Below are 27,188 nucleotides of genomic sequence, written 5' to 3'. Positions count from 1 at the left end.
ATGACAATGAAGCCTGGCCTGTTAAAGCAGCAGGGCGGAGTGACGGGGTCCGAGAGGCAGGCAGCGACGGTAAACGAGTATGATGGTGTAGAGAACCCGACCAAAGACGGTCAGAAGACGAACGGCAAAGCGGCAAAAGGTGTGCGGACGGCCTGGGCTCGAGCAGTGGCCATGCCCTGTCTAGAAGGTGGCGACGGCGGAGCCGGACGGGGACCAGGCGAAATAATGGTTCCGGTCTTAAGCTTGAAAGCCTTGCACTGGGGTAAAGTGAAAAAGCAGCAACAGCCGCCATCTTCGCTGCAGTGCCCGAGACAGAGCGCCCGACTCAAGCAGATCGTCCTGCTGCAGCTTGACCTTATCGAACAGCAGCAGCAACAACTCCATCTCAGGGAACGGGAGATCGATGGTCTGAAGGCGGAAAAAGAGACGGTGAGAAATCTAAAAAGGAGCGGCCGCGTTAAGCGTGCATGCTTAGGACAGTGTACGAGTTGTCGGCGACCATCTTAGTATTTGGTAAAATGGTGGAAACAATCGAGACACTTTTTGCTGCGAGGCACGCCTCGACCTGTCTATCTGCCTTTCCGCTGCCTTCTTTCAAGGTGATATATAAACTAGGCCACTTCTGAACTACTACTCCCACACTGCACTGATATCGGGTAAGCGTCAGGCTGTCCGATTACGCGGCGCGAGGCATTGACGTCATTGCCCTCCAGCTACTCCATGTCTGGCCTGTAATTCAAAGTATGTGGAAGGAAGAGCCGTACTTTCTTTCTCAAATCAGCTAAAGGGCGCCTTCAGATGTTGATTCCTTCTCATAAGCCTTATGATGCTCCAACAGTTTGGCTTTTACAGAGATGCCAGTATGTTTAACAGTAAATATACTAAATGGTTTGTGCTCCAATCACCAATAAATACGAGGACCGTTATTGGTTATAGTACCAATTGTGCCGTGAATTGTTTAATAGAATTGTAAAAATAACCATCAAACTTGACCGATTTGCATCTAACAAATAAAAAGCATAGGAATTAATGTGCAGATAACCCGTGTGATTTGCTGCCATGCTTAATTTTTCAAGGTCGGTTTAAATCAAATTACCATTTTTAGTAAGATAATTGAAAATTATAACCTTTAGATTTGCAGTGACATCCTCCAGTAAAAGTATTTTAGCATAATTTCTGTGTTAGATCCTAGGCTTCTATTGCAAGCAGTGCATTTGAAATCTGAAATAGCAATTGTAGATGCTGGTTACCAAGTTATTAATTGCATTTCCCCAATTATTTTATTTGAACTCAATGGCTAAAATTATTTTGCTGATCTAAAGCTTTGGTGCAGTTTAATCTTTATGTTCTAGATATATTGTGGTGGAATCATATTAGCAATGCTACAAGACTTCAGCATATTTTTATTTATATTCTATCAATGACAGTTAAGATGTATTTGAAGAAAGGAGGATCAATGCAAGAAATATTGTCACAAGAATTGCCAATCAGGGAGGTCAGGTAAAATTTCCATGGGTTCCAGCACATGTAGGGGTAAGGGGAATGAGAGGGTGGATGGTTGACAAAGAGGGCGTTAAAGAAAGAAAATATGGAAATGCACATTAGTATCAGTAAAGCAGAGGTAAGTGTGTAATTTGGGAAAAAAATCAAACAAATGGGGCAAGAAAGATGGGACAGGGAGGGGAAATGGAGACATTTATATCAAATACAAAAAAGTGTTGCAGGTACTAGGGTAGGTAGTGGATACAGAAGAGAGGAAACTAAGTGGACAAGGTTAAGGCTGGGGCACTGTGCATTAAACAAAACATTGAAAATGATAGGGAAACACCAGACAGGATTCTGTGAGGAATGTCAGGAAGAGGAGTCAGTAGAACATGTAGTTCAGAGCTGCAGAAAGTATGGGATACAGAGAGAGATGATGAGAATTAAAATAAGGGAACTGGGAGTACAGGAATTCACATTAAAAGGGTTGCTGGGCATGGGTGAGAGAGCACAGGTTAAGGGGTACAGTGTTTTTTTATAGGCTATGGTGGATAAGCAGGAATAGGGTACTAGGATAGCCAAAGATGGGAGGATGAAGTGTAGGTTAGGGTATGTGTGTGTGTGTGTGTGTGATTGTGTGAAGGGGTTTAGAATCTACGTCTATTGCACATCCGGAGCAGAAGGTGGCGGTAATGTACCATTAAGCTGGGTGCCAACCGCCGTAAAACAAGACGAAAAAGAAGTAAAAGATTGTATTAAAGATACATGTTTTACAAAGATGTTTGTCTTTGCAACTTGAAGGGGTGAATATGCTCTTTTAAATTTAACAGGAGATAAAATGAAAGGAAGCAAGGAATGGCATGGGTAAACAATTATCTTGTTTTCATTAATAAGACAAATACTTTCTATTGTCATTGGTTCTAAATGAAAACTTCTACAATAGTCCCAATGCTGTTTTAGTAATCACAACTACCTTCTGGAAAGATCGGTAAATTTATAACTTTGAGTTGATGTATTGGTAAGTAGATAAGTAACAATTCCTGTAGAAACTTATTAGAACTATTATTTAATCCTGTAGGGTGGCTGGGGGGATTAAATACTTTTTCCCAAAATTTGCTGGGCAGTTGTTCAGTTTCAGGCTCAACAGCAATGTTACAGTGAGTTCATCTTGTTATATGATCTTGGCTTGCACTTTCCTCAAGGAAGGTATACTGAGTCAATGTAACTCACAATTTGTGGTGCTGCTAACAATATCGACTCAGCTATTTACGAAATATGAAGACATTGACTTTTTAAATTGGGGAGTAAATTACATTTCGCGCTGTATAGTGTTTTTCCACTTGAATGAGTTTGTTTTAAAAGATAAAATATCAAATGATTCTACTTGAAGTAGTAAGTGAAAATGGGATACTTAAAGTTTTTAATTTCCTTTATAGCTTTTGGCTCGTCTTGAACGCATGAAAAGGAGAATGCAACTGGTGAAAAAAGAGAATGAGAAAGACAAATGTAGACTCATTCCAACTGTGGAAGGAACTGAGGAGAAGAATGTAACAGAATCAGAGAAAGTTCATCAACAGATGACCCTTGAACAACCCCTGGCAGAGACACACACGGATCAGACAGCAATGTATTCTGGGAAGGGTTACAAAAGGTACTCAGTTCTTTTTAAGCAGAATCACAAATTTAATGTGATACTTTTTTTTGAGGTAGTGTAATAGATTGCTAATTTGGGGAAATGTAAGAAATGTACCTACTCTTTCTTCTTGCCCCAACAAATTTAATGAACTACAGGTTGAGAATTGCAAAGATATGCATAAGTCTTTTTAATTAAAAAATATTAAGGGTAAAACTAACTGAAATAGTAAAACTTGATACATTGCAGTTGATGTTTCATTATTATAAAAATAAAGCATTTATTAATATGACTGCTATAGTCATGGGCAAGTAGGAAAATTTATAGTCAGCTTTTTCTGAGGTAATATGTTATACGCTAATTGGGCCATTTATATCTCTGTACTTATCCCCATAGATTATTTTCAATATAATTTTTATTTTAGTGTGATGGATGGGATGTGAATATGTCTTAACAATTAAAATATAATAGTATGCTAATTTGGTTAATAGAAAGACAACACATTTTAGCAATCTTGCTTTAGTAACCTTGGTTGTCTACAACTCAGCAGGTTGTGGATGGTTTTCATGAAATTTTCTGTTGTATTTCCAGTCTTGTGTAACATGATTTTCTTCTTCAGTGTGTTCTGTCTTTTTAACTTTTTCTCCTTTCTTATTAATGCCAGTCATTGTTCCTGGTGAAAAGCAAAAGGATGGAGAATCTTACTGCTTGCCACAAACCAAAACACAGCATATTTATTCCCTCTTTTATTTATTTAGTAATTCACAGGCATTCCATCACCCCAAGCTCTAACCACTACACTACTGTGGCACCTACTTTTAGGCAGAGTATTAATCAAAAGGAAAGCTAAGGACTACCACAAAATAACAGTAAGGGCCTGATCAGCCATTTTGACTTCACTACTTCTCTCCCCCCCTCAAAGCTGCGAAATGCAGTGCCCTCCACTCGCCACAAACCCATAGTCAAAGTTGGGTGCTGTTGTGGTGTTGTGTATTGACCTCTATCTTGCTAAGGCCAGGTGACAACTCTCAGACACCTCTTCATAACTGAAGAAAACCCCACTCCACACAATGAGAAAGCTGTCTCCGACAGTATCACCGATCTTATCCACTCAGGAGAACTCCCAACCACTGTCATCAAATTCAGTTCCCTTATCCTAAAACTGGTCATTTCTACTTCTTACCCAAGATCCATAAACTGGACTGTTCGGGTATCTATCTGTTCCTACCCTTCTGAATACTTGTCCATGTATATTGATTCTATCTATCCCCCTTGGTTCAGTCCTTTGTCACCTACATCTGCAACATTTCACTTGCTCTCAATCTCCTTAGTAATTTTCAATTCCCTGGCCCTGACTGTCGCATCTTCACCGTGGAAGTCCAATCCCCATACAATTCAACCACCCCATCAGGAAGATCTCAGAGCTTTCCACTTCTTTCTGGATAAATGAACCAATCAGTCCCCTTCCACCTTTTGTCTGGCTGTACTGGTCCTTACGTGAACAGTTTTTACTTCAGCTCTTACTTTCTCCAAACTTGAGGGGTAGCCATGGGCACATGCATGGGACCCAGCTCCGCCTGCATTTTCATCGGTTGTGTAGAATAGTCCATATTTAAAGTCTTTCCTGGTTATACTTCCCAACTCTTCCTCCTGTAGATTAACCCATGCTCAACTCATCAATTTCATCATCTTCCCTTTTCCTTCTCAGTGTTGAAGAAGGATCTCGGCCCAGAACATGGACTGATAATTCTTTTTTATAGATGCTGCTGACCTGATGAGTTCCTCAAGCATTTTGTGTTGTGTAGCTTTGGGTTTCCACCATCTGCAGATTTTCTTGTGTTTGTGTTTGACTACTGTCACAAGTAGCTGTGTGGAGTTATGCATCAGTGATTTTTATAAAAACTCTTTCCTGATACATGGCATGTATTGTTAACATGTTCATTGTTACTGCACTTTGCAGAAAGGAAGCTTTAAGGATGACTATTTTCATAGGAACATAAGAAATAGGAGCAGGAGTAGGCCATCTGGCCCATTGAGCCTGCCCCACCATTCAATAAGATCATGGCTGATCTGTCCATAAACTCAGCTTGCATCTTCCTGCCTTTTCACCATAATCCTTAATTCCCTTACTATGCAAAAATCTATCTAACTGTATCTTAAGTATATTTAGCGAATAAGCCTCAACTGCTTCCCTGGGCAGAGAATTCCACAGATTCACCACTCTCGGGAAAAACAGTTGCTCCTCATCTCCGTCCTAAAACTTCTCCCCTGAATCTTGAGGCAATGTCCCCTAGTTCTAGTCTCACCTACCATTGGAAACAACTTTCCTACTTTTATCTATCCCTTTCAAAATTTTGTATGTTTCTATAAGATCCCCTCTCATTCTTCTGAACTCCAGAGAGTATAGTCCCAGGCGACTCAATCGTTCCTCATAGGTTAACCCCTTCATCTCTGGAATCAATCTGGTGAACCACCACTGCACTGCCTCCAAAGCCAGTATATCCTTCCCCAAGTGTGGAGACCAGAAATGCACACAGTACTCCAGGTGCGGCCTCACCAGTACCCTGTATAGTTGCAGCATGACCTCCCTGCTCTTGAATTCAATCCCTTTAGCAAAGGAGGCCAACATTCAACCCGTTGTACCTGTAAGTCAACTTTTTGCAATTCATGCGCAAGCACTCCCAAGTCCCTCTGCACAGCAGCATGCTGCAATCTTACACCATTTAAATAATAATCTTCTTCTATTATTCCTTCCAAAGTGAATGAACTCACATTTACCAACATTGTATTCCATCTTCCAGACCTTGCCCACTCGCTTAAACTATCTGTATCCCCCTGCAGACTCTCCACATCCTCTGTACAATTTGCTTTTCCACTCAGTTTAGTGTCATCAGCAAATTTTGCTAAGCTACACTCAGTCCCCTCTTCCAAATCATCAATGTAAATGGTAAACAGCTGCAGGCCCAGCACCGACCCCTGCGGCACCCCACTCACCACTGACTGCCAACCGGAGAAACACCCATTTATACCAACTCTCTGCCTTCTATTGGTTAACCAATCCACTGTCCATGCCAATACACTTCCTCCAACTCTATGCATCCGTATCTTATTTATAAGTCTCTTGTGAGGCACCTTAACGAATGCCTTCTGGAAATCCAAGTATATGACATCCACCTGTTCCCCTCTATCCACTTCACTCATTATGTCCTCAAAGAACTCCAGTAAGTTTGTCAAACAGGACCTGCAATTTCTGAATCCATGCTGCATCTGTCTAATGGAACCACGCTTTTCTAAATGTTTCGCTATTTCTTCCTTAATGTCAGCTTCAAACGTTTTCCTGACTACAGATGTTAAGCTAACTAGCCTTTTTAAAAAGTGGTGTGACATTTGTTGTCTTCCATTCTGGCGGGACCTGCCCAGAGTCTAGAGAATTTTGATAAATGATTACCAACGCATCTACTATAACCTCCGCTAATTCCTTCAGCACCCTGGGATGCATCCCATCAGGACCAGGCGACTTGTCTACCTTCAGGCCCTCCAGTTTGCTCATCACTATCTCTTTAGTGACAGTGATTTTATCAAGGTCTTCACCTCCCATTTCATCCATAACATCCTTCTTTGGCATATTAGACGAGTCCCTCACCGTGAAGACAGACACAAAATAGTCGTTCAATGCCTCAGCCATTTCCTTATCACCCAATATCAATTTCCGCTTATTGTATTCCAAGGGACCTACGTTGACTTTAGCCACCCTCTTTTGCGTTATATATTTATAGAAACTTTTGCTATCTGTTTTTATATTTTGTGCTAATTTACTTTCATACTTTGTATTCCGTTTTCTTTATTTCTTGTTTAGTTGCTCTCTGTTGCTTTGCAAAGTTTTCCCAATCCTCCAGTCTCCCACTACTCTTTGCAACTTTGTACTCATGAGTTTTTAATTTGATACTATCTTTTATTTCTTTAGTTATCCAAGGCTGGCTCTCCCCATACTTACTGTCCTTACTTTTGACTGGAATATACTTTTGTTAAGCACTGTGAAAAATCTCTTTGAAAGTATTCCACTGTTCGAGGAACCGACTAGAGAGCATGCCATTCTAGACTGGGTTTTGAGCAATGAGGAAGGGTTAATTAGCGATCTTGTCGTGAGAGGCCCCTTGGGTAAGAATGACCATAATATGGTGGAATTCTTCATTAAGATGGAGAGTGACATAGTTAATTCAGAAACAAAGGTTCTGAACTTAAAGAGGAGTAACTTTGAAGGTATGAGACGTGAATTAGCTACGATAGACTGGCAAATGATACTTAAAGGGTTGATGGTTGATATGCAATGGCAAGCATTTAAAGATCGCATGGATGAACTACAACAATTGTTCATCCCAGTTTGGCAAAAGAATAAACCAGGGAAGGTAGTGCACCCATGGCTGACAAGGGAAATTAGGGATAGTATCAATTCCAAAGAAGAAACATACAAATTAGCCAGAAAAAGCGGCTCACCTGAGGACTGGGAGAAACTCACAGTCCAGCAGAGGAGGACAAAGGGCTTAATTAGGAAAGGAAAAAAAGATTATGAGAGAAAACTGGTAGGGAACATAAAAACTGACTGTAAAAGCTTTTATAGATGTAAGATTGGTTAAGACAAATGTAGGTCCCTTACAGACAGAAACAGGTGAATTGGTTATGGGGAACAAGGACATGGCAGACCAGTTGAATAACCACTTTGGTTCTGTCTTCACTAAGGAGGACATAAATAATCTTCTGGATATAGTAGGGAACAGAGGGTCTAGTGAGATGGAGGAACTGAGAGAAATACATGTTAGTAGGGAAGTGGTGTTAGGTAAATTGAAGGGATTGAAGGCAGATAAATCCCCAGGGCTAGATGGTCTGCATCCCAGAGTGCTTAAGGAAGTAGCCCAAGAAATAGTAGATGCATTAGTGATAATTTTTCAAAACTCTTTAGATTCTGGACTAGTTCCTGAGGATTAGAGGGTGGCTAATGTAACCCCGCTTTTTAAAAACGGAGGGAGAGAGAAACCAGGGAATTATAGACCGATTAGCCTGACATCGGTGGTGGGGAAACTGCTGGAGTCAGTTATCAAGGATGTGATAACAGCACATTTGAAAAGCGGTGAAATCATCGGACAAAGTCAGCATGGATTTGTGAAAGGAAAATCATGTCTGACGAATCTCTTAGAATTTTTTGAGGATGTATCTAGTAGAGTGGATAGGGGAGAACCAATGGATGTGGTATATTTGGATTTTCAAAAGGCTTTTGACAAGGTCCCACACAAGAGATTAGTGTGCAAACTTAAAGCACACGGTATTGGGGGTAAGGTGTTGATGTGGATAGAGAATTGGTTGGCAGACAGAAAACAAAGAGTGGGAATAAACGGGACCTTTTCAGGATGGCAGGCAGTAACTAGTGGGGTACCGCAAGGCTCAGTGCTGGGACCCCAGTTGATTACAATATATATTAATGACTTAGATGAGGGAATTAAATGCAGCATCTCCAAGTTTGCGGATGACACGAAGCTGGGCGGCAGTGTTAGCTGTGAGGAGGATGCTAAAAAGATGCAGGGTGACTTGGATAGGTTGGGTGAGTGGGCAAACTCATGGCAGATGCAATTTAATGTGGATAAATGTGAAGTTATCCACTTTGGTGGCAAAAATAGGAAAACAGATTATTATCTGAATGGTGGCCGAAGGCGGTGAAAAAGGCGAATGGTATGCTGGCATTTATAGCGAGAGGATTCAAGTACAGGAGCAGGGAGGTACTACTGCAGTTGTACAAGGCCTTGGTGAGACCACACCTGGAGTATTGTGTGCGGTTTTGGTCCCGTAATCTGAGGAAAGACATTCTTGCCATACAGGGAGTACAAAGAAGGTTCACCAGATTGATTCCTGGGATGGCAGGACTTTCATATGATGAAAGACTGGATCGACTAGGCTTATACTTGTTGGAATTCAGAAAATTGAGGGGGGGATCTTATTGAAACATATAAAATCCTAAAGGGATTGGACAGGCTAGATGCAGGAAGATTGTTCCCGATGTTGGGGAAGTCCAGAACGAGGGGTCACAGTTTAAGGATAAAGGGGAAGCCTTTTAGGACCGAGATTAGGAAAAACTTCTTCACACAGAGAGTGGTGAATCTGTGGAATTCTCTGCCACAGGAAACAGTTGAGGCCCATTCATTGGCTATATTTAAGAGGGAGTTAGATATGGCCCTTGTGGCTAAAGGGATCAGGGGGTACGGAGAGAAGGCTGGTACAGGGTTCTGAGTTGGATAATCAGCCATGATCATACTGAATGGCAGTGCAGGCTCGAAGGGCCGAATAGCCTACTCCTGCATCTATTTTCTATGTTTCTATGTTTCTTCAACTGTCCTCCCAAAAGCCTATGTTCCCAGTCTACATTAGCCAACTCCTCCCTCATCCCATTTTAGTCTCGCTTGTTCAAGCGTAATACACTAGTTTTAGATTTAACTATTTCATCTTCCATCTGAATGCGAAATTCAATCATAATATTATCACTCTTTCCAAGAGGATTCCTTACTACAAGATTGTTAATCTTACTTGCCTCATTGCACAAGACAAGATCTAAGATAGTATTTTCCCTTGTAGGTTCACTAACATGCTACTCAAGAAAACGGAAGCATTCTATGAAGTCCGTCTCAAGACTTCCTTGACCAACCTGATTCACCCAATCTATGTGGAAGTTAAAATCCCCCATGACAACTGCTGTTCCATTCTTACAAGCCTCAGTTATTTCTTGGTTAATCGCCTCTGCCACTGCAATGTTTTTATTAGGTGGCCTATAGACAACACCCACCAGTGATTTTTTTCCCTTTACTATTATTAATCTCTACCCAGATGGACTCAACATTCTGCTCCGTAGATCTTATATCATCTCTCACAATCGCCCTGATCTCATCCCTAATCAAGAGCGCCACCCCACCTCCTCTGCTTTCCTGCCTATCTTTCCATATTACCTGATACCCTTGGATATTTAATTCCCAGTCATCTCCACCTTGCAACCAGGTTTCTGTAATGGTCACTAAATCATATGTCTTGGTACTGATCTGTGCCACAAGTTCACCAACCTTGTTTCTAATACTCTGGGCGTTTAGATAAAGTGCTCTTATACTTATTGTCCTTTTAGAATCTAGTGACCTATGCGATTTTTGCTTTTTACTTTTATGCACTCTTAACTTTTCTCTTCACTAACTTTCATACTTTTTGAAAGTGATTCTTATTCTGATATTGCTTTTCTCATTTTTGACCTATTTGCTTTTTCTCTCTGCCCAAACCCCAAACCAAAGGATATGCCCTTTGCTTTCTGTGATGATCATTCTTAAATGCTGGGTCAGAATTCTTCAATAGTAGTGCCGTAGGAATGTTCCATGACAAAGTAGCAACAGCTCTGAAAAGCAGTCTTCGTTATCTTATCAAGAATATAGAAGGGTGGGATTAAGTGCTCACCTTGCTAGTAACAGCTACGTTCTGTAAATAACTGAACAAGTATCTAGATTGATATAAAATTGACAACTCTTAAAAGAAAAATCGTTTCACATAATAAGCAGTTGTTTTTTTATCACCTTTGCGGCCTTCAGAATGTAAAACATGAATCTTAGTAACCAATGATTTACTTGGTAAATAGTTGCATTTGATATCTGAGCTTGTGTTCTGGTATGTACTATTGGTAAAGACTAAATGGCATGTGTTCACTTCAGGAAATCTGTGCTAGGAACAACAGAAAGGAAACCACCAGTGAAAAAGCTTGTGGCTGAATTCTCAAGAGTGCAGACAAAGTTGGCTAAATCCCCTCAGTTTCGACAGGCTGCAAGTGGCCCCTTACCTGACAAAGTTTCAAAACGAGAATTGAGAAGTAAAGAAATTCCAGAAAAATACAAATCTCAGACTTGGGAGGGCCATAAATCTTCAATGAGTCCAGGTCTTCCCATCGGTAAAGACCAGTCTGGATTAAATGACATAGAAGAGGAACCATACCTATGTACCACTGAGATGTACCTATGTCAGTGGCACCAGCGACCACACTCTTTTCTTCGAGAAGCTTCACCCAAGAAAGAAGAAACTGTAGCAAGTTAGTATAAAGAGTTTGAAAAATTTGGAAGCACTGATATCTACAGTCATGGTAATGAGGGGATAAATCACAGTCTTAGATATGTGCTGTTATTATTCCAATATTGTCAGTATGATTCCAGACAGAAAGACGAGAAATGATTTTGGTTTGTTTTCTGATGCATTTCAATGTAATTGGCACCTTTGTGATATTTACAGAAGAAACAAAAGGGTGCAGTTAGAGAAATATGACAAATAAAATATTCAACAAATCAGATGGCATCTGTAATGAGAGAAATAGAGCAAATTAATAATCTTTGTCAGAAAAAACTTTTTCTACTTGTGATGTAAGATCAATGACTGAAACATTCATGAACCTTTGCTCCTCAGGCAGAGAATTTTGGAGTATCATGTGAATGAGGCTTTTGCAGAAGCCACCATGAAGGTAAATGTTTATATGTAAGGCATCTACCTTACTAGGGAATGACAACAGAAAGGCATACCAGGCAATGATTTCCACAGCCAGGAAGATGGGCTAGTGTGTTTGTTTGTACTTCTGTACTGCACTGAGAAATGTAGGATTGGTCAAGTTTATAAACAAGAAACCAAGTTATTTCAAGCGTTTGGGAAAGGCAAGAGTATGCAGAATGTTTATGTAGCTGTGTAAATTTATACATAAAGCACCACAGTAGAAGTGTTAGGTTATTTAAATAATTGAGCTGTTATTAGGAACAGCCATTGTTTATTGCAGAACAAGCTCCTGTATAACCTATACTAAAATGACTAGATCAGTGATCTCTTTCAGTGATGTTGATTGAGGTACAAATAATAGCTAAGAATTTTAAAGAAACTTTAAAAAATTACCTTTATTTGTCAGATGTACATTGAAACATATAGTGACATGCATTGTTTTGCTTCAGTGACCAATATAGTTCAATGATATGCTAGAGGAAGCCTGCAACTGTTGTCTTGCTTCCAACGTTAATATAGCAAGCTCACAATTTACTAACTGCAATCTGCAGGCACTCTTTGGAATGTGGGAAGAAATTGGAGCAGCAGTTTTAACATCAAGTAAGCTTCACCTGCACACTTCAAAACAGCATCAAGAGATCTTATGCAGCCACTTGAAAGGAAGGGTGGGGTTTCATCAGAACGACAAAAGGCAAGAATACCAGTAGTCCTGTTTTTCACGGGCTACGTCCTGTATTTTGTGGCTCAGAAGTGCAAACAAAGGCAGGAAATATTGTGCTCTGAAATAGATTAGGAGCCCTATTCAATTTTAATAGCAGTGCTGAATGAATAAACGTCACTAACCGTGTAGTATCTTTTAAAGGGAATACGTAATCTTGCTTTCTTCTAAAAATTTTTTTTTCGCTTTTAGTACCATCATGGAAAGAGCATTCAGTGGAGCCTCTCATAGACCTGCAACACAATGAAATATTTGAGGTAAATGATTTACATGATTACATGACTTATCTTTCATCCAATTGTCCCATCATGGGCACATAATGCATTGTAAGACAATTTCACACCCTATCTTTTGTCTCAGACTCATGTAAGCTGTGCCTTGCTTTGTAACTAGTTGCTTCCGTAGTACTGCCTACTTATTATAAAGCTCAGGTACTTAACCTTAGAAAAGGAGAAATGTAAAATTAGTATAATTATTTGTTAAGTAATGGTTGGCTTATAAAATTAATATTTATCAAATATTAAGATGGACGTGCCTGGCTTTCATAGTTTGGCAATGTTTGTAGATGTACAGGCATAGCAACAGTCATTGATATCTTTTAAAATTTTGTATGATTTGCAATATGCTATTTTAATCTTTTTAGTTGTGGAAACATTGAAAATTCTAACAATAGTTTCTTGTATAATGTACTGAGAAATACTTTTATGATTGCCTTGCCGCCTAACAACCCAAATTCTAAGTCTCCTGGTAACTCCGTCTGTAGATGTGGTCATTTCCAATAATTATTTATTAGATGAAAACTTTAGGACTCTTATGTTCATAATGGTTCTGGTAAGTTTGGTGCTTGCATTAGTTAACAGTGTGATACTTTGAACACTGTTCATTGTTGTATGTGTTTTATTCAATACAAAATATCTATGTGTCTACATCATAAGATGCACCAAGTCACCATACAAAGTTTGATGGGACCTGCCCGGCTTTATCCATAACATTTGTGTATATCTTTTGCTATTTATACTCTGCTGGTTTGATTGTAAACTTTATTGATGAACAATATTTAGACCCATGATGGTGGTTTAATGTTGCAATGTGCTTCGTCAATTAGCTGTAAAAGAATTCCGTGTCTGCAAAGGACTGTCGGCCTCCAGTGGCAGAAATATGTTGCTAGACCATTGCACCATTTGCATTAAGACCATAAGTCGCAGGAGCAGTAATAGGCCATTTGGCTCATCAAGTCTACTCCACCATTCCATTCTGGCTGACTTATTATTATACTCAACCCCACTTTCCTGCCTTCTCCCTGTCGTCTTGACACCCTGCCTAATCAAGAACCTCTCAAACTCTGTTTTAAATGCAGGTGTCCCCCGCTTTTCGAACGTTCGCTTTACAAAACCTCACTGTTAGGAAAGACCTACATTAGTACTGTGTTTTCGCTAACAGAAGGTGTTTTCACTGTTAAGAAAAAAGGCAGCGCACGATAAAAAGCAGCGCGTGCCCCGAGCAGCCGCTCTCCCCAGATTTGGAATGGCATCCTCACCGGCATTGCTTAAACACGTGCCTGTGAGCAGCTGTTAGCAAGATGAGTTCTATGGTATCGGAAAAGCCTAAAAGAGTTTGTAAGGGTCTTACATTTAGCGTAAAACTAGACATAATTAAGCGTTTTGATTGTGGTGAATGAAGTAAGGACAAAGTGAGCTTCGTTTGTGGAAACTGACAAAGATGATGTTGAAGAGGTTTTGGCATCCCATGACCAAGAACTGATAGATGAAGAGCTGATGCAATTGGAAGAAAAAAGGATAACAATCGAAACTGAATGAGTAATGATAAAGTACAACTTTAATTTTGAAAGGGTATGTCGGTTTAGGGTATATTTTCAAGATGGTTTGAGTGCTTACAAAGAACTGTATGATAGAAAAATGCGCGAGGCTCAGCAGTCAAGCAAGCCTTCCGCATCAGCCACAGCAGACGACGAACCTCGACCTTTGACGTCGAGGTGGGCAGAGATAGGAGAAGATGAGCTACCTGCTGTAATGGAAACAGACAACGAGATGACACCCCAGTGTCCCACCACCCCAACACCCGGCCCGCAGACAGATACCGATTCGCGGAGAATGCATCAGTAGCCGGGAGGCACACAGCACATCTTTAAGAAAAAAGCTGAAATAAACGTGCTAATTAATTACGTGCTGCCTGGCAGGTAATTGTTGGCCCAGATCAGAGACGATGCATTCAACAATTGTCTCTGATCTGAGCCGACGTTTATGTGCCGGGCAGCACCTAATTAATTAGCATGTTTATTTCGGCTTTTTTCTTAAAGATGTGCTGTGTGCCTCCCGGCTACTGCTGGACCCCTGAATGCTTCGCGGATCGGTACTGGTTGGCTGCCCGGAGGGTGGGGACCACTGCACCACCCAAACTCCAACGACTCAGTCTAACACACCATCAGTGTGCTCGGTGCTGTCCCGATTCTGGTAAGTGATACTACACTGTACATACATTATTTCTACTTTATATCGGCTGTGTATTTTTACGTGTTATTTGGTATGATTTGCCAGCTTCATAGTTTAAAGGTTACTGGAGAGCGCTTGCCCCGTGTTTTTGCTGACGGCGCTTGCGTGAGATTTTTGCTACGGAGAACAGTGCGGGCAATGATTGTGGAAAAGTATTTCTACTTTATATAAGCTGTGTATTTATCATATCATTCCTACTTTTACTATATGTTACTGTTATTTTAAGTTTTATGTGTTATTTGGTATGATTTGGTAGGTTATTTTTGGGTTTGCGAACGCTCACAAAATTTTCCCATTAAATAAATGGTAATTGCTTCTTCACTTTACGACATCATGTCTTACGAACCATTTCATAGGAACGCTGTACCTTCGGATGGCAGGGGAAACCTGTATAATCAACGACTTGGCCTCTACAGTGCTCTGTGGCAATGAATTCCAAGAATTCACTAACTTGTGGTTAAAGATATGCTCTGTTTGAAAGGGATATCCTTCTATTCTGAGATTGTATCATCTATTCCCAGACTCCCCCACTGTTCTCTTACCACCCATTCCTATCTAGGCCTTTCGGTATTCGATAGGTTTTAATGAAATTGTTCCTCATCCTTCTAAACTCTAGTGAGTACAGGCCCAGAACCATTAACTGTCTCATTCCTAGTGTTACAAGGATCTATCCCTTAATTATAATGATCAGAGCCTGTAATTATCAACAAGTGTCTTTATTTGCAGAGCATGTGAATTCATACAACTGAATACATGTGTACACACCAACTAAGTTTCCTGACCCTTCAGGAACAAAGAATACAAAAAGGTAATACCAGTAAAAGGAATCTTTATTGACCATGTATTGTTCGTGGTCCTGCTCCAATCTCCACACATCTATGAAGTACTCCACATCTGGCTTTTTTGCATTCAAAGCATCTACTTTTATATTTTTTCCTTACCAGTTCGGTGTATTTGGCTATGCATCTTCTGACTTATCTTTAACACCTTCTTATTGGCTCTGCTCCATTTCTTGACCTTCTTTCTTAAGAGGAAAACTGGTATTTTAGGCTGTTTGTTCTAAATCAGTTACCAAACCAGAAACCAACAAGAATCACTCGGGCCAGACACCATTCACAAACCTGCATGTTATTTCTAACCAAAGAACCCACAAGTATCTGCACTTTGTACTTATTTGGAAGTGATCTCTAGTTCAGCAGATTACCTGGAACATCTTCCACTTCAAAGAGATTTAATTCAGCTAAGCAACTCCAGTTTACAAAATAGAGGATGCAGAGCAGCTTCAGAAAGTGGCAGTCTCTGTTCCTTCGATTTCATGGCAAGAACAAAGACAATTGGTCTATCTGCTTCCACTGTCATGCACTGTGAATTCATTTGAATTCACTGATTTGTAGTTCTTTGGCCAAAACTATGATAATTCTCATGCAGCTCCTTTAGACCCTCTTCAATGTCAGCACATCTTTTCTTAGATAACGGGGTCAAAAGCTTGAGTATATAGACATTAAGAAAGAGGATGTGCTGGAGCTTCTGGCAAGCATCAAGTTGGATAAGTCATCGGGACCAGATGGGATGTACCCCAGGCTACTGTGGGAGATGAGGGAGGAGATTGCTGAGCCTCTGGCGATGATCTTTGCATTATCAGTGGGGACGGGAGAAGTTCCAGAAGTAGGCAGGTTATTCAAGAAAGGGAGTAGCGATAGTCCAGGAAATAACAGACGAGTCCTACTTTAGTTGTTGGTAAGTTGATGGAGAAGATCCCTAGAGGCAGGTTTTATGAACATTTGGAGAGGCATAATATGATTTGGAATAGTCAGCATGGTTTTGTCAGAGGCAGGTTGTGCCTATGAGCCTGATTGAATTTTTTGAGGACGTGACTAAACACACCTATGGAGGAAGAGCAGTAGATGTAGTGTATATGGATTTCAGCAAGGCATTTGATAAGGTATCCCATGCAAGGCTTATTGAGAAAGTAAGGAGGCATGGGGTCCAAAGGGACATTGCTTTGTGGATCCAGAACTGGCTTGCCCACAGAAGGCAAAGAGTGGTTGTAGACAAGTCATATTCTGCATGGAGGTCGGTCACCAGTGGTGTACCTCAGGGATCTGTTCTCTTTATGATTTTTTAAATAAATGATCTTGATGATGAAGTGGAGGGGTGGGTTAGTAAATTTGCTGACAACACAGAGGTTGGAGGTGTTGTGGATAGTGTGAAGGGCTGTCAGACGTTACAGTGGGACATTGATAGGATGCAAAACTGGGCTGAGAAGTGGCAGATAGTGTACAACCCAGATAAGTGTGAGGTGGTTCATTTTGGTAGGTCAAATATGATGGCAGAATATAGTATTAATGGTAAGACTCTTGGCAGTGTGGAGGATCAGAGGGATCTTGAGGTCCAAGTCCACAGGACACTCAAAGCAGCTGCGCATATGAAGGCATATGCTGCACTGACCTTCATCAACTGTGGTATTGAGTTTAAGAGCAAAATAGCGATGTTACAGCTATATAGGACCCTGGTCAGACCCCACTTTGAGTACTGTGCTCAGTAATGGTCATCTCACTACAGGAAGGATGTGGAAACCATAGAATGGGTGAAGAGGAGATTTATAGAACATAGTACAACACAGTACAGGCCCTTCAGCCCACAATGTTGTGCCAACCCTCAAACCCTGCCTCCAATATAAGCCCCCACCTTAAATTCCTCCATATACCTGTCTAGTAGTCTCTTAAACTTCACTAGTGTATCTGCCTCCATCACTGACTCAGGCAGTGCATTCCACGCACCAACCACTCTCTGAGTAAAAAACGTTCCTCTAATATCCCCCTTGAACTTCCCACCCCTTACCTTAAAGCCATGTCCTCTTGTATTGAGCAGTGGTGCCCTGGGGAAGAGGCGCTGGCTATCAACTCTATCTATTCCTCTTATTATCTTGTACACCTCTATCATGTCTCCTCTCGTCCTCCTTCTCTCCAAAGAGTAAAGCCCTAGCTCCCTTAATCTCTGATCATAATGCATACTCTCTAAACCGAGCAGCATCCTGGTAAATCTCCTCTGTACCCTTTCCAATGCTTCCACATCCTTCCTATAGTGAGGCGACCAGAACTAGACAGACATAAACACAAACGCACAGACACAAACACATACGCTCAGACACACACACACACACACACACACACACACGGCACAAACACGAGCAAATACACATGCACAGATAAACTAACATACACAAGCATGGACACATAGGGACACACACTGACACAAACATTGTAAGACAGATACATACATAGACATACACAGTCACACACACACACACACACACACACACACACACACACACACACACATCACACTGCACTACCTTTCTCTCAAAAGATGCCCCAACGGGTCACCCGGTTGTCTAGTACTCTCTAAACCAGGCAGCATCCTGGTAAACCTCCTCTGTACCCTTTCCAATGCTTCCACATCCTTCCTATAGTGAGGTGACCAGAACTGGACACAGTACTCCAAGTGTGGCCTAACCAGAGTTTTATAGAGCTGCATCATTACATCGCGACTCTTAAACTCTATCCTTCGACTTATGAAAGCCAACACCCCATAAGCTTTCTAAACTACCCTATCCACCTGTGAGGCAACTTTCAGGGATCTGTGGACATGTACCCCCAGATCCCTCTGCTCCTCCACACTACCAAGTATCTTGCCGTTTACTTTGTACTCTGCCTTGGAGTTTGTCCTTCCAAAGTGTACCACCTCACACTTCTCCGGGTAGAACTCCATCTGCCACTTCTCAGCCCACTTCTGCATCCTATCGATGTCTCTCTGCAATCTTTGACAATCCTCTACACTACCTTCAACACCACCAACCTTTGTGTCATCTGCAAACTTGCCAACCCATCCTTCTACCCCCACATCCAGGTCGTTAATAAAAATCACGAAAAGTAGAGGTCCCAGAACAGATCCTCGAGCTGCATCTCCAGTTCCCTAACACTGTCCCTAAGGAGCTGCAGCTCAACAAACCTCGTGTAGATGTGGCTGTCCGGGAGTCTGGGAGTCTCCAGGACCCCCCACATTTGACACCAAGCCCAGAAAACCAGCCGCGCACACATACTTCCTCTCTGTATGCTACACAGATAACCTACCTTGCCTTGACTCATTATCAGATCATTTCTGATACATCAAAATTGGCCTTTCTCTGATATAGATCTCAACCCACAGACCAGACCTATATTTTGCATATTTACTTTGAAACTAATGGCATTGCAGTCACTGGATGCAAAGCATTCCCCTATACAAATTTCTGACATCTGCCCTGCTCATTCCCTAATAGCAGATCCAGTGTCACAAAATATCTCATTAGGACTTCTACGTACTGATGAAGAAAACTTTCCTAAGTTTGACAAACTCTATCCCATCTAGTCCTTTTACCCAGTTAATATGTGGAAAGTTAATAATCATCTACTATAACATAGAACATAGAATAGTACAGCACAGTACAGGCCCTTCAGCCCACAATGTTGTGCTGACCCTCAAACCCTGCCTCCCATATAAGCCCCCACCTTAAATTCCTCCATATACCTGTCTAGTAGTGTTTTAAACTTCACAGGTGTATCTGCCTCCACCACTGACTCAGGCAGTGCATTCTACGCACCAACTACTCTCTGAGTAAAAAATCTTCCTCTAATATCCCCCTTGAACTTCCCACCCCTTACCTTAAAGCCATGTCCTCTTGTATTGAGCAGTGGTGCCCTGGGGAAGAGATGCTGGCTATCCACTCTATCTACTCCTCTTAATATCTTGTACACCTCTATCATGTCTCCTCTCATCCTCCTTCTCTCCAAAGAGTAAAGCCCTAGCTCCCGTAATCACTGATCATAATCCATACTCTCTAAACCAGGCAGCATCCTGGTAAACCTCCTCTGTACCCTTTCCAATGCTTCCACATCCTTCCTACAGTGACGTGACCAGAACTGGACGCAGTACTCCAAGTGTGGCCTAACCAGAGTTTTATAGAGCAGCATCATTACATCGCGACTCTTAAACTCTATCCCTCGACTTATGAAAGCTAACACCCCATAAGCTTTCTTAACTACCCTATCCACCTGTGAGGCAACTTTCAGGGATCTGTGGACATGTACCCCCAGATCACTCTGCTCCTCCACAATACCAAGTATCCTGCCATTTACTTTGTACCCTGCCTTGGAGTTTGTCCTTCCAAAGTGTACCACCTCACACTTCTCTGGGTTGAACTCCATCTGCCACTTCTCAGCCCACTTCTGCATACTATCAATGTCTCTGTGCAGTCTTCGACAATCCTCTACACTATCTTCAACACCACCAACCTTTGTGTTGTCTGCAAACTTGCCAACCCATCCTTTTACCCCCATATCCAGGTCGTTAATAAAAATCACAAAAAGTAGAGGTCCCAGAACAGATCCTTGTGGGACACCACTAGTCACAATCCTCTGAATGTACTCCCTCCACCACTACCTTCTGCTTTCTGCAGGCAAGCCAATTCTGAATCCACCTGGCCAAACTTCACTGGATCCCATGCCTTCTGACTTTCTGAATAAGCCTACCGTGTGGAACCTTGTCAAATGCCTTACTAAAATCCATGTAGATCACATCCACTGCACTACCCTCATTTATATGCCTGGTCACCTCTTCAAAGAACTCTATCAGGCTTGTTAGACACAATCTGCCTTTCACAAAGCAATGCTGACTGTCCCTGATCAGACCATGATTCTCTAAATGCCCATAGGTCCTATCTCTAAGAATCTTTTCCAACAGCTTTCCCACCACAGACGCAAGGCTCACTGGTCTATAATTACCCGGACTATCCCTACTACCTTTTTTGAACAAGGGGACAACATTTGCCTCCATCCAATCCTCTGGTACCATTCCCGTGGACAACAAGGACATAAAGATCCTAGACAGAGGCTCAGCAATCTCTTCCCTCACCCCATTGAGCAGCCTGGGGAATATTCCATCAGGTCCCGGGGACTTATCTGTCCTAATGTATTTTAACAACTCCAACACTTCCTTTCCCTTAATATCAACATGCTCCAGAACATCAACCTCACTCATATTGTCCTCACCATCATCAAGTTCCCTCTCATTGGTGAATACCGAAGAGAAGTATTCATTGAGGACCTCGCTCACTTCCACAGCCTCCAGGCACATCTTCCCGCCTTTATCTCTAATCGGTCCTACCTTCACTCCTGTCATCCTTTTTTCTTCACATAATTGAAGAATGACTTGGGGTTTTCCTTTACCCTACTCACCAAGGCCTTCTCATGCCCCCTTCTTGCTCTTCTCAGCCCCTTCTTAAGCTCCTTTCCTGCTTCCCTATATTCCTCAATAGACCCATCTGATCCTTGCTTCCTAAACCTCATGTATGCTGCCTTCTTCCACCTGACTAGATTTTCCACCTCACTTGTCACCCACGGTTCCTTCACCCTACCATTCTTTATCTTCCTCACTGGTACAAATTTATCCCTAACATCCTGGAAGAGATCTCTAAACATTGACCACATGTCCATAGTACATTTTCCTGCAAAAACATCATCCCAATTCACACCTGCAAGTTCTAGCCTTATAGCGTCATAATTTGCCTTTCCCCAATTAAAAATTTTCCTGTCCTCTCTGATTCTGTCCTTTTCCATGATAATGCTGAAGGCCAGAGAGCAGTGGTCACTGTCCCCCAGATGCTCACCCACTGAGAGATCTGTGACCTGACCCGGTTCATTACCTAGTACTAGATATAGTATGGCATTCCCCCTGGTTGGCCTGTCCACATACTGTGACAGGAATCCATCCTGGACACACTTAACAAACTCTGCCCCATCTAAACCCTTGGAACTAATCAGGTGCCAATCAATATTAGGGAAGTTAAAGTCACCCATGATAAAACCCTGTTATTTTTGCACCTTTCCAAAATCTGCCTCCCAGTCTGCTCCTCTGTATCCCTTCTGCTACCAGGGGGCCTATAGAATACCCCCAGTAGAGTAACTGCTCCCTTCCTGTTCCTGACTTCCACCCATACTGACTCAAAAGAGGATCCTGCTACATTACCCACCCTTTCTATAGCTGTAATAATATCCCTGACCAGTAATGCTACCCCTCCTCCCCCTTTTCCCCCCTCTCTCTCCCTTTTAAAGCACTGAAATCCAGGAATATTGAGAATCCATTCCTGCTCTGGTGCCAGCCAAATCTCTGTAATGGCCACTACATCATAATTCCATGTATGTATTCAAGCTCTCAGTTCATCACCTTTGTTCCTGATGCTTCTTGCATTGAGGTACACACATTTCAGCCCTTCTACCTTACTATCTTTACACCATTTATTCTGCTTCTCTTTCCTCAAAGCCTCTCTGTATGTTAGATCTGGCTTTACTCCATGCACTTCTTTCACTGCTCTATCGCTCCAGGTCCCATCCCCCTCGCAAATTAGTTTAAACCCTCCCGAACCATGCTAGCAAACCTACCTGCAAGGATATTGCTCCCCCTCGAGTTCAATAGTGGGAATTGAACCCTGATCTTCCAGTTGGCACATGGTAAACTGATATGCTAACCCTTAGTTAATTAGTTTTTCTTCACACTAATATGTATTTTGTCGTAATAATCTTCAAATTTATCAGTTATTTTTAAGATATGCATTGCTTGCATAGGCAACTCCCAATAAAATTACTGTACATCAGCAGAGTGCTTCACTTATGAGTAACTATTCTGTTGGAGTTATTGTCAAGCACAGTGTGTACACTTGCAGTTCTTGTCAGTGAAGTTCTTCAGATGTATACTCATTTAGCCATATTGTTCGCAGCAGATTCTACAGATGGCCACTGATACAAATCAAAAGTGAATTAGTTGTCCACATAAGTAATTTAAATGTGGCTTATAAGAGAACATCATATCTCCCTGAGAAGCCTAGATTCCTGTTTCCTTATTTGTTTTACCTTACCAAGATATACAAAATATAACAAAACTGGCTTGAATTTGGCTCCCCTGTTTGTAAATGATTCAATTGTAAATCTTTGCAGAATTCTATGAATATTAATTGTAGTACCTTAAACCAAAGGTTGCTCACTAATGAACTTTGCTTATTTTAGAATTTAGATGACTGTGTTTTCGCAAAGCGACATGCAAAGCTTGAACTTGATGAGAAGAGAAGGAAAAGGTAAGTATGGTCTTATTTTATCTCAGCATGTCGTATTTTATAAACCATTCCCATCATATTGTTGATCTTGCTACACGCATCACCAATTTACCCATCAAGTCTTAAGCCGGCTCTTGAGCATTTCCAACATTCCGTTTCCTCACTTATGTAAACTGTCTCACATTAATTTCCCACTCAGTGCTCTTGCTACCAATTTACACTGTGGGTGATCACCAACAAGACTAAATAGGCTGACAAATGATTCTGTGATTTAGCATTTTCAATATTCTCTGTGAGAAACTTCGCCAGCAAAGCTTCATTTGTTGCTGTGTGCTCTGCTGCCGGAGTACAGTTGAGACAGAATGGGATTGGCAATTCTATTCACTTTAATGGTTGAACTTAACCTTTGGTGTTGGAAGTAATTTAAAATTTATCTTTTTTTCATTTGAATTTCCTTTTAGTTAGTTTCATTTTAATTGGTATTAAACATCTAAATTGTGATATCTAAGCATTTTTAAATCAAGGAATCAAAGCTCCATTTCCAGGTTTTGCATTTCATGAAAGGTATTTTTGTGCACTATTCCTTGGCAGTGGATATCACAATAGTGCAGTTAATAGAACTACTTCTTCACTGCTCCAGCAGCCCAGGTTTAATACTGACCTCTAGTACTGTATTTGTGGAGGTTGCACATTCTTCCCGTGACCATCTGAGTTCCTTAGAAGTGAGATTAGAGTTGGATTACAATAAAAGGACATTAGAACTTCAGACTTGGAGCCTGAAAGGCTTGTTTTATATCCTATGATTTCTGACTCTGCCTTCTGTCATCAAGACACCCAGATTTTACACAAGTGGTTCACAAAATCAGCCCATGTGTAGCTGGACAAACTTGGCATCAAGAAATCTTGTGGCTGAATTCCATTGCATTTTAAGTGTGTGATTTCTGTTTGTTAATGGGATGTCATCTATTTATTTTTTTTGGAAGGATGAATCTTAAGATTTTCCCTCTTTTTTTCACTTTTCCTCAATCAATTTGAGTTTTCACGGACAGAAATGGGGTCCGCAGATATTTAACATCAAGTCTTATACTCTTGCAGGTTTGCTTTAAGAGTAGTAGTGTAATCTGTTACATGTATTCGATTAATAGAGAATACTTGGTCTGAAGGCTAGGCTGAGAACTAGTACACTTGACCAGTTGGTATTGGGGAAAGTTGTATCTCTTTAGTCTTCTATTTTGACAAATGCAAAAGGCATTTTCATTTTATAGGAGAGGTTATTTCCATACATTTTAAAACCAATTTTTCATCATACACAAGCTGTTTTCAATTTCATGGAAAATATTGATGATAATTCAGATAAGGTTACACATTTTAAATCATGAATTTGTATTCAGTTGTATACAGCCACTGATTGGAGTCAAATAGGTTTTGAAGTTTGCAAGGAAAATTGTGGTTTACCAGCTAGAAAATGCTGTTGATAAGGAGTTTATATTACTCATTTAGCTCTTAGAACTGTTTCAGGTATTTTAATAATCTCAACAATATTCTGATGTGAAATACATTGTTGTGAATACATTGGTAAAAGTAATCTCCTTTTTACTTTTGAAGTATGCTGCTTTCTAGCTTATATTAAATGTAAAAGTAATGTTCTGCTATATTGGTTATAAACATTTCTTCATGTGTATACTAAAAAAAGTCTAAAGATAATTATGCAATTATTTTTTATGCCTGGTGCTAATTGACTGTTGTTTCCTATTTGTGGGAATTAATCACACAAGTTCAGGGCAACTTCAAGTGCAATATGCATTTTGCTGTTTATGTCATAGCTATTGTGCACTTTCTCTTTAGGTGGGATATTCAGCGGATCAGAGAGCAAAGGCTGTTGCAACGATTGCAACTGAGAATGTACAAAAAGAAAGGAATTCAGGAATCAGAGTCAGAAATCCTATCATTTTTCCCTGAAACAGATGACGGTGGGTTAAATATTTAATTTACAGCTATCAAAGGTGATACTAACTTACAAGTTAGTCCTGATGAAGGGTCTCGGCTTGAAACGTCGACTGTACCTCTTCCTAGAGATGCTGCCTGGCCTGCTGCGTTCACCAGCAACTTTGATGTGTGTTGCACCAACTTACAAGTCTTTTTTAAAATTCATTATGACCACTGTGGAGGAGGTATAGGAGCCTGAAAACCCTCATTCATTGCTTTAGAAATGCCTAAACAGTGGTGTTCACTGTGTAGCTAACAATGATGAGACGGCCAACAGATAGGAGCGGGAAGAGCTTAAGGCCTGATGCCAGGCAAATAACCTCTTCTTCAGTGTCAGTAAGACAAAAGAGATGGGAGAATGTACCTTTAGGAGAATGTACCACTCACACCGCTCTGCACATTGGCTTCATCGTTCCAGAACATACCCTACAGAGTAAGAAAATGTTTGCTGATGCCTGAGAAGGCTGAAGGGTGGTGTACTTTGCGCATCTATACTCACGTCCTTCTACAGATACGCAATATTGAGCGTTCTATCAAGCTGTATCACTTAGTATGAAAACTACCCAATATACCATAGGCAATAGTGTACCCACAATTTACAAGTGCCGGAAAAGAGCCACTAACACCATGAAGGATCCCGTACATCCTGCTTATGGATTATCCCAGACCCATCAGGGAGGAATCTACATAGATACCACCCCAGGACCACCAGCAGGAACAGTGTCTTTCCCAAGCAGTAAAGCCAATCAACACCCCCGCCTCACTAACCCAAACCTCCACACTCCCCAGTCACTTTATTATCTATTAATCACCCCGTTTGTGGGCACTTTTGTGCCTAACATCACCTTATGGACAGTCAATTTATGTGTATCTGCTATCTTAATGTATTTATGTTTATTGTGTTTATTATTCTGTTCATTTTCTTTTTTTTGTGCTGCATCAGATCTGGAGTAACAATTTTTTCGTTCTCCTTTACACTGGTGTAATGGAAATGACATTAAACAATCTAGAATATCTTCCTCCCTGCCATCATATTTCTGAAGGGTTCATTAACACTGCTTCACTATTTCTCTTTTTCTCTGTTTATTTATTGTAACTTAAATTTTTATGTCTTCCACTGTACAGCTTGCATAAACCAAAAATCACATATATGTTAGTGATGATAAACCTAACTTGTACCGAATCCTACTAGAGTCACCTTCATCTTAAACAATTTTTTATTTTGAAAGTAGATGCTACATTCTTTTGCACAGAGAAATACATCTTTTTTTCCTATTTTCTAGTGGAATCCCTGGTGATTACCCCGTTTTTACCTGTGGTGGCTTTTGGGAGGCCTCTTCCAAAATTATCACAACAGTAAGTTTCAACTGATGGGCAATAAAGTTATATGACATTGATGCTAGTTGTAGTATAATTTAATATATTGGATGTGTTTCAGGAAAATTAAAATTCTGAAGAATGTGTAATTTCCTTCGCTATCGCCATTTTAATTGCTATGAAATACTGTTGCTCTTTAACTCAACAATTATATATTTTACAGTACTTGCATCATCCATCATATGAATGAATTAGTATGGCAATTAAATGGATTTTCACTTGATTACTTTTCACCTAATTTGTGTAAACGTATGGACAAGAGGAGAAGAATAGTGCCTGGTATTATGGAGTCAAAATAATGGAATAGATAAATACCATTATTGAAATTAAAACTGTATTGGGTATAAAGGTGAGAATTTACTATGTAAATAGAGTGCACTGCAAGCACGTATTAGCATCCCATATATAGTAAGTTATGTGAAACTGAGCATTTTTAATGAGTTTAAAATAAGACTGGTGAAATCCCACTGCAAAACTTTCTGCAATTTTCCTCTCTTCCTCCCTGCAGGAACTTTGGATTACCCTGGTTGGATGAGCGTAGCAGGTGCAGGATAGAAATACAGAAAAGACAGACACCACATCAAACATGCCGCAAATAGATGCTTTGTGCAGAAATCTGACTTGCATAATGCCCAAGTTATAAACTGTACTGCAAGTCAGTATTTTGACTGTTTCTGGCATTCATTTAGAGAACTGTTGGTACTCTAGAGGACCATCTGCCTTAGGACCTTATTTGATGTTAATAACTGATAGTAAAATTGTCAATAGTTTACCAGACTTGTTTCTTGC

General features: G+C 40.8%; 1 protein-coding gene across 1 annotated transcript; it reads left to right on the top strand.

Annotated features, from left to right (window-relative positions):
* LOC134341088 (male-specific lethal 1 homolog) lies at positions 1-26,998 on the top strand. The gene is made up of 8 exons (XM_063038840.1): positions 1-429; positions 2,919-3,133; positions 10,843-11,213; positions 12,573-12,637; positions 22,990-23,057; positions 24,882-25,006; positions 26,306-26,378; positions 26,908-26,998. The coding sequence occupies exons 1-8, from the start codon at positions 1-3 to the stop codon at positions 26,996-26,998; spliced, it is 1,437 nt and encodes a 478-aa protein (XP_062894910.1).
* The last annotated feature ends 190 nt before the right edge of the window (positions 26,999-27,188 follow it).

Source organism: Mobula hypostoma, chromosome Y, assembly GCF_963921235.1.
Source record: "Mobula hypostoma chromosome Y, sMobHyp1.1, whole genome shotgun sequence".
Classification (NCBI taxonomy): Eukaryota; Metazoa; Chordata; class Chondrichthyes; order Myliobatiformes; family Myliobatidae; genus Mobula; species Mobula hypostoma.
The sequence above is the reverse complement of the archived record's forward strand: the minus strand, read 5'-3'. Positions and strand labels throughout refer to the sequence as shown.

Excerpts from the sequence above, each read along its gene's own strand:
- LOC134341088 (XM_063038840.1), top strand. The coding sequence starts at position 1 with ATGACAATGAAGCCTGGCCTGTTAAAGCAGCAGGGCGGAGTGACGGGG. Across the intron at positions 430-2,918 it reads TGAAGGCGGAAAAAGAGACG|CTTTTGGCTCGTCTTGAACG; the intron begins GTGAGAAATCTA and ends TTTCCTTTATAG. Across the intron at positions 26,379-26,907 it reads CTTCCAAAATTATCACAACA|GAACTTTGGATTACCCTGGT; the intron begins GTAAGTTTCAAC and ends TCCTCCCTGCAG.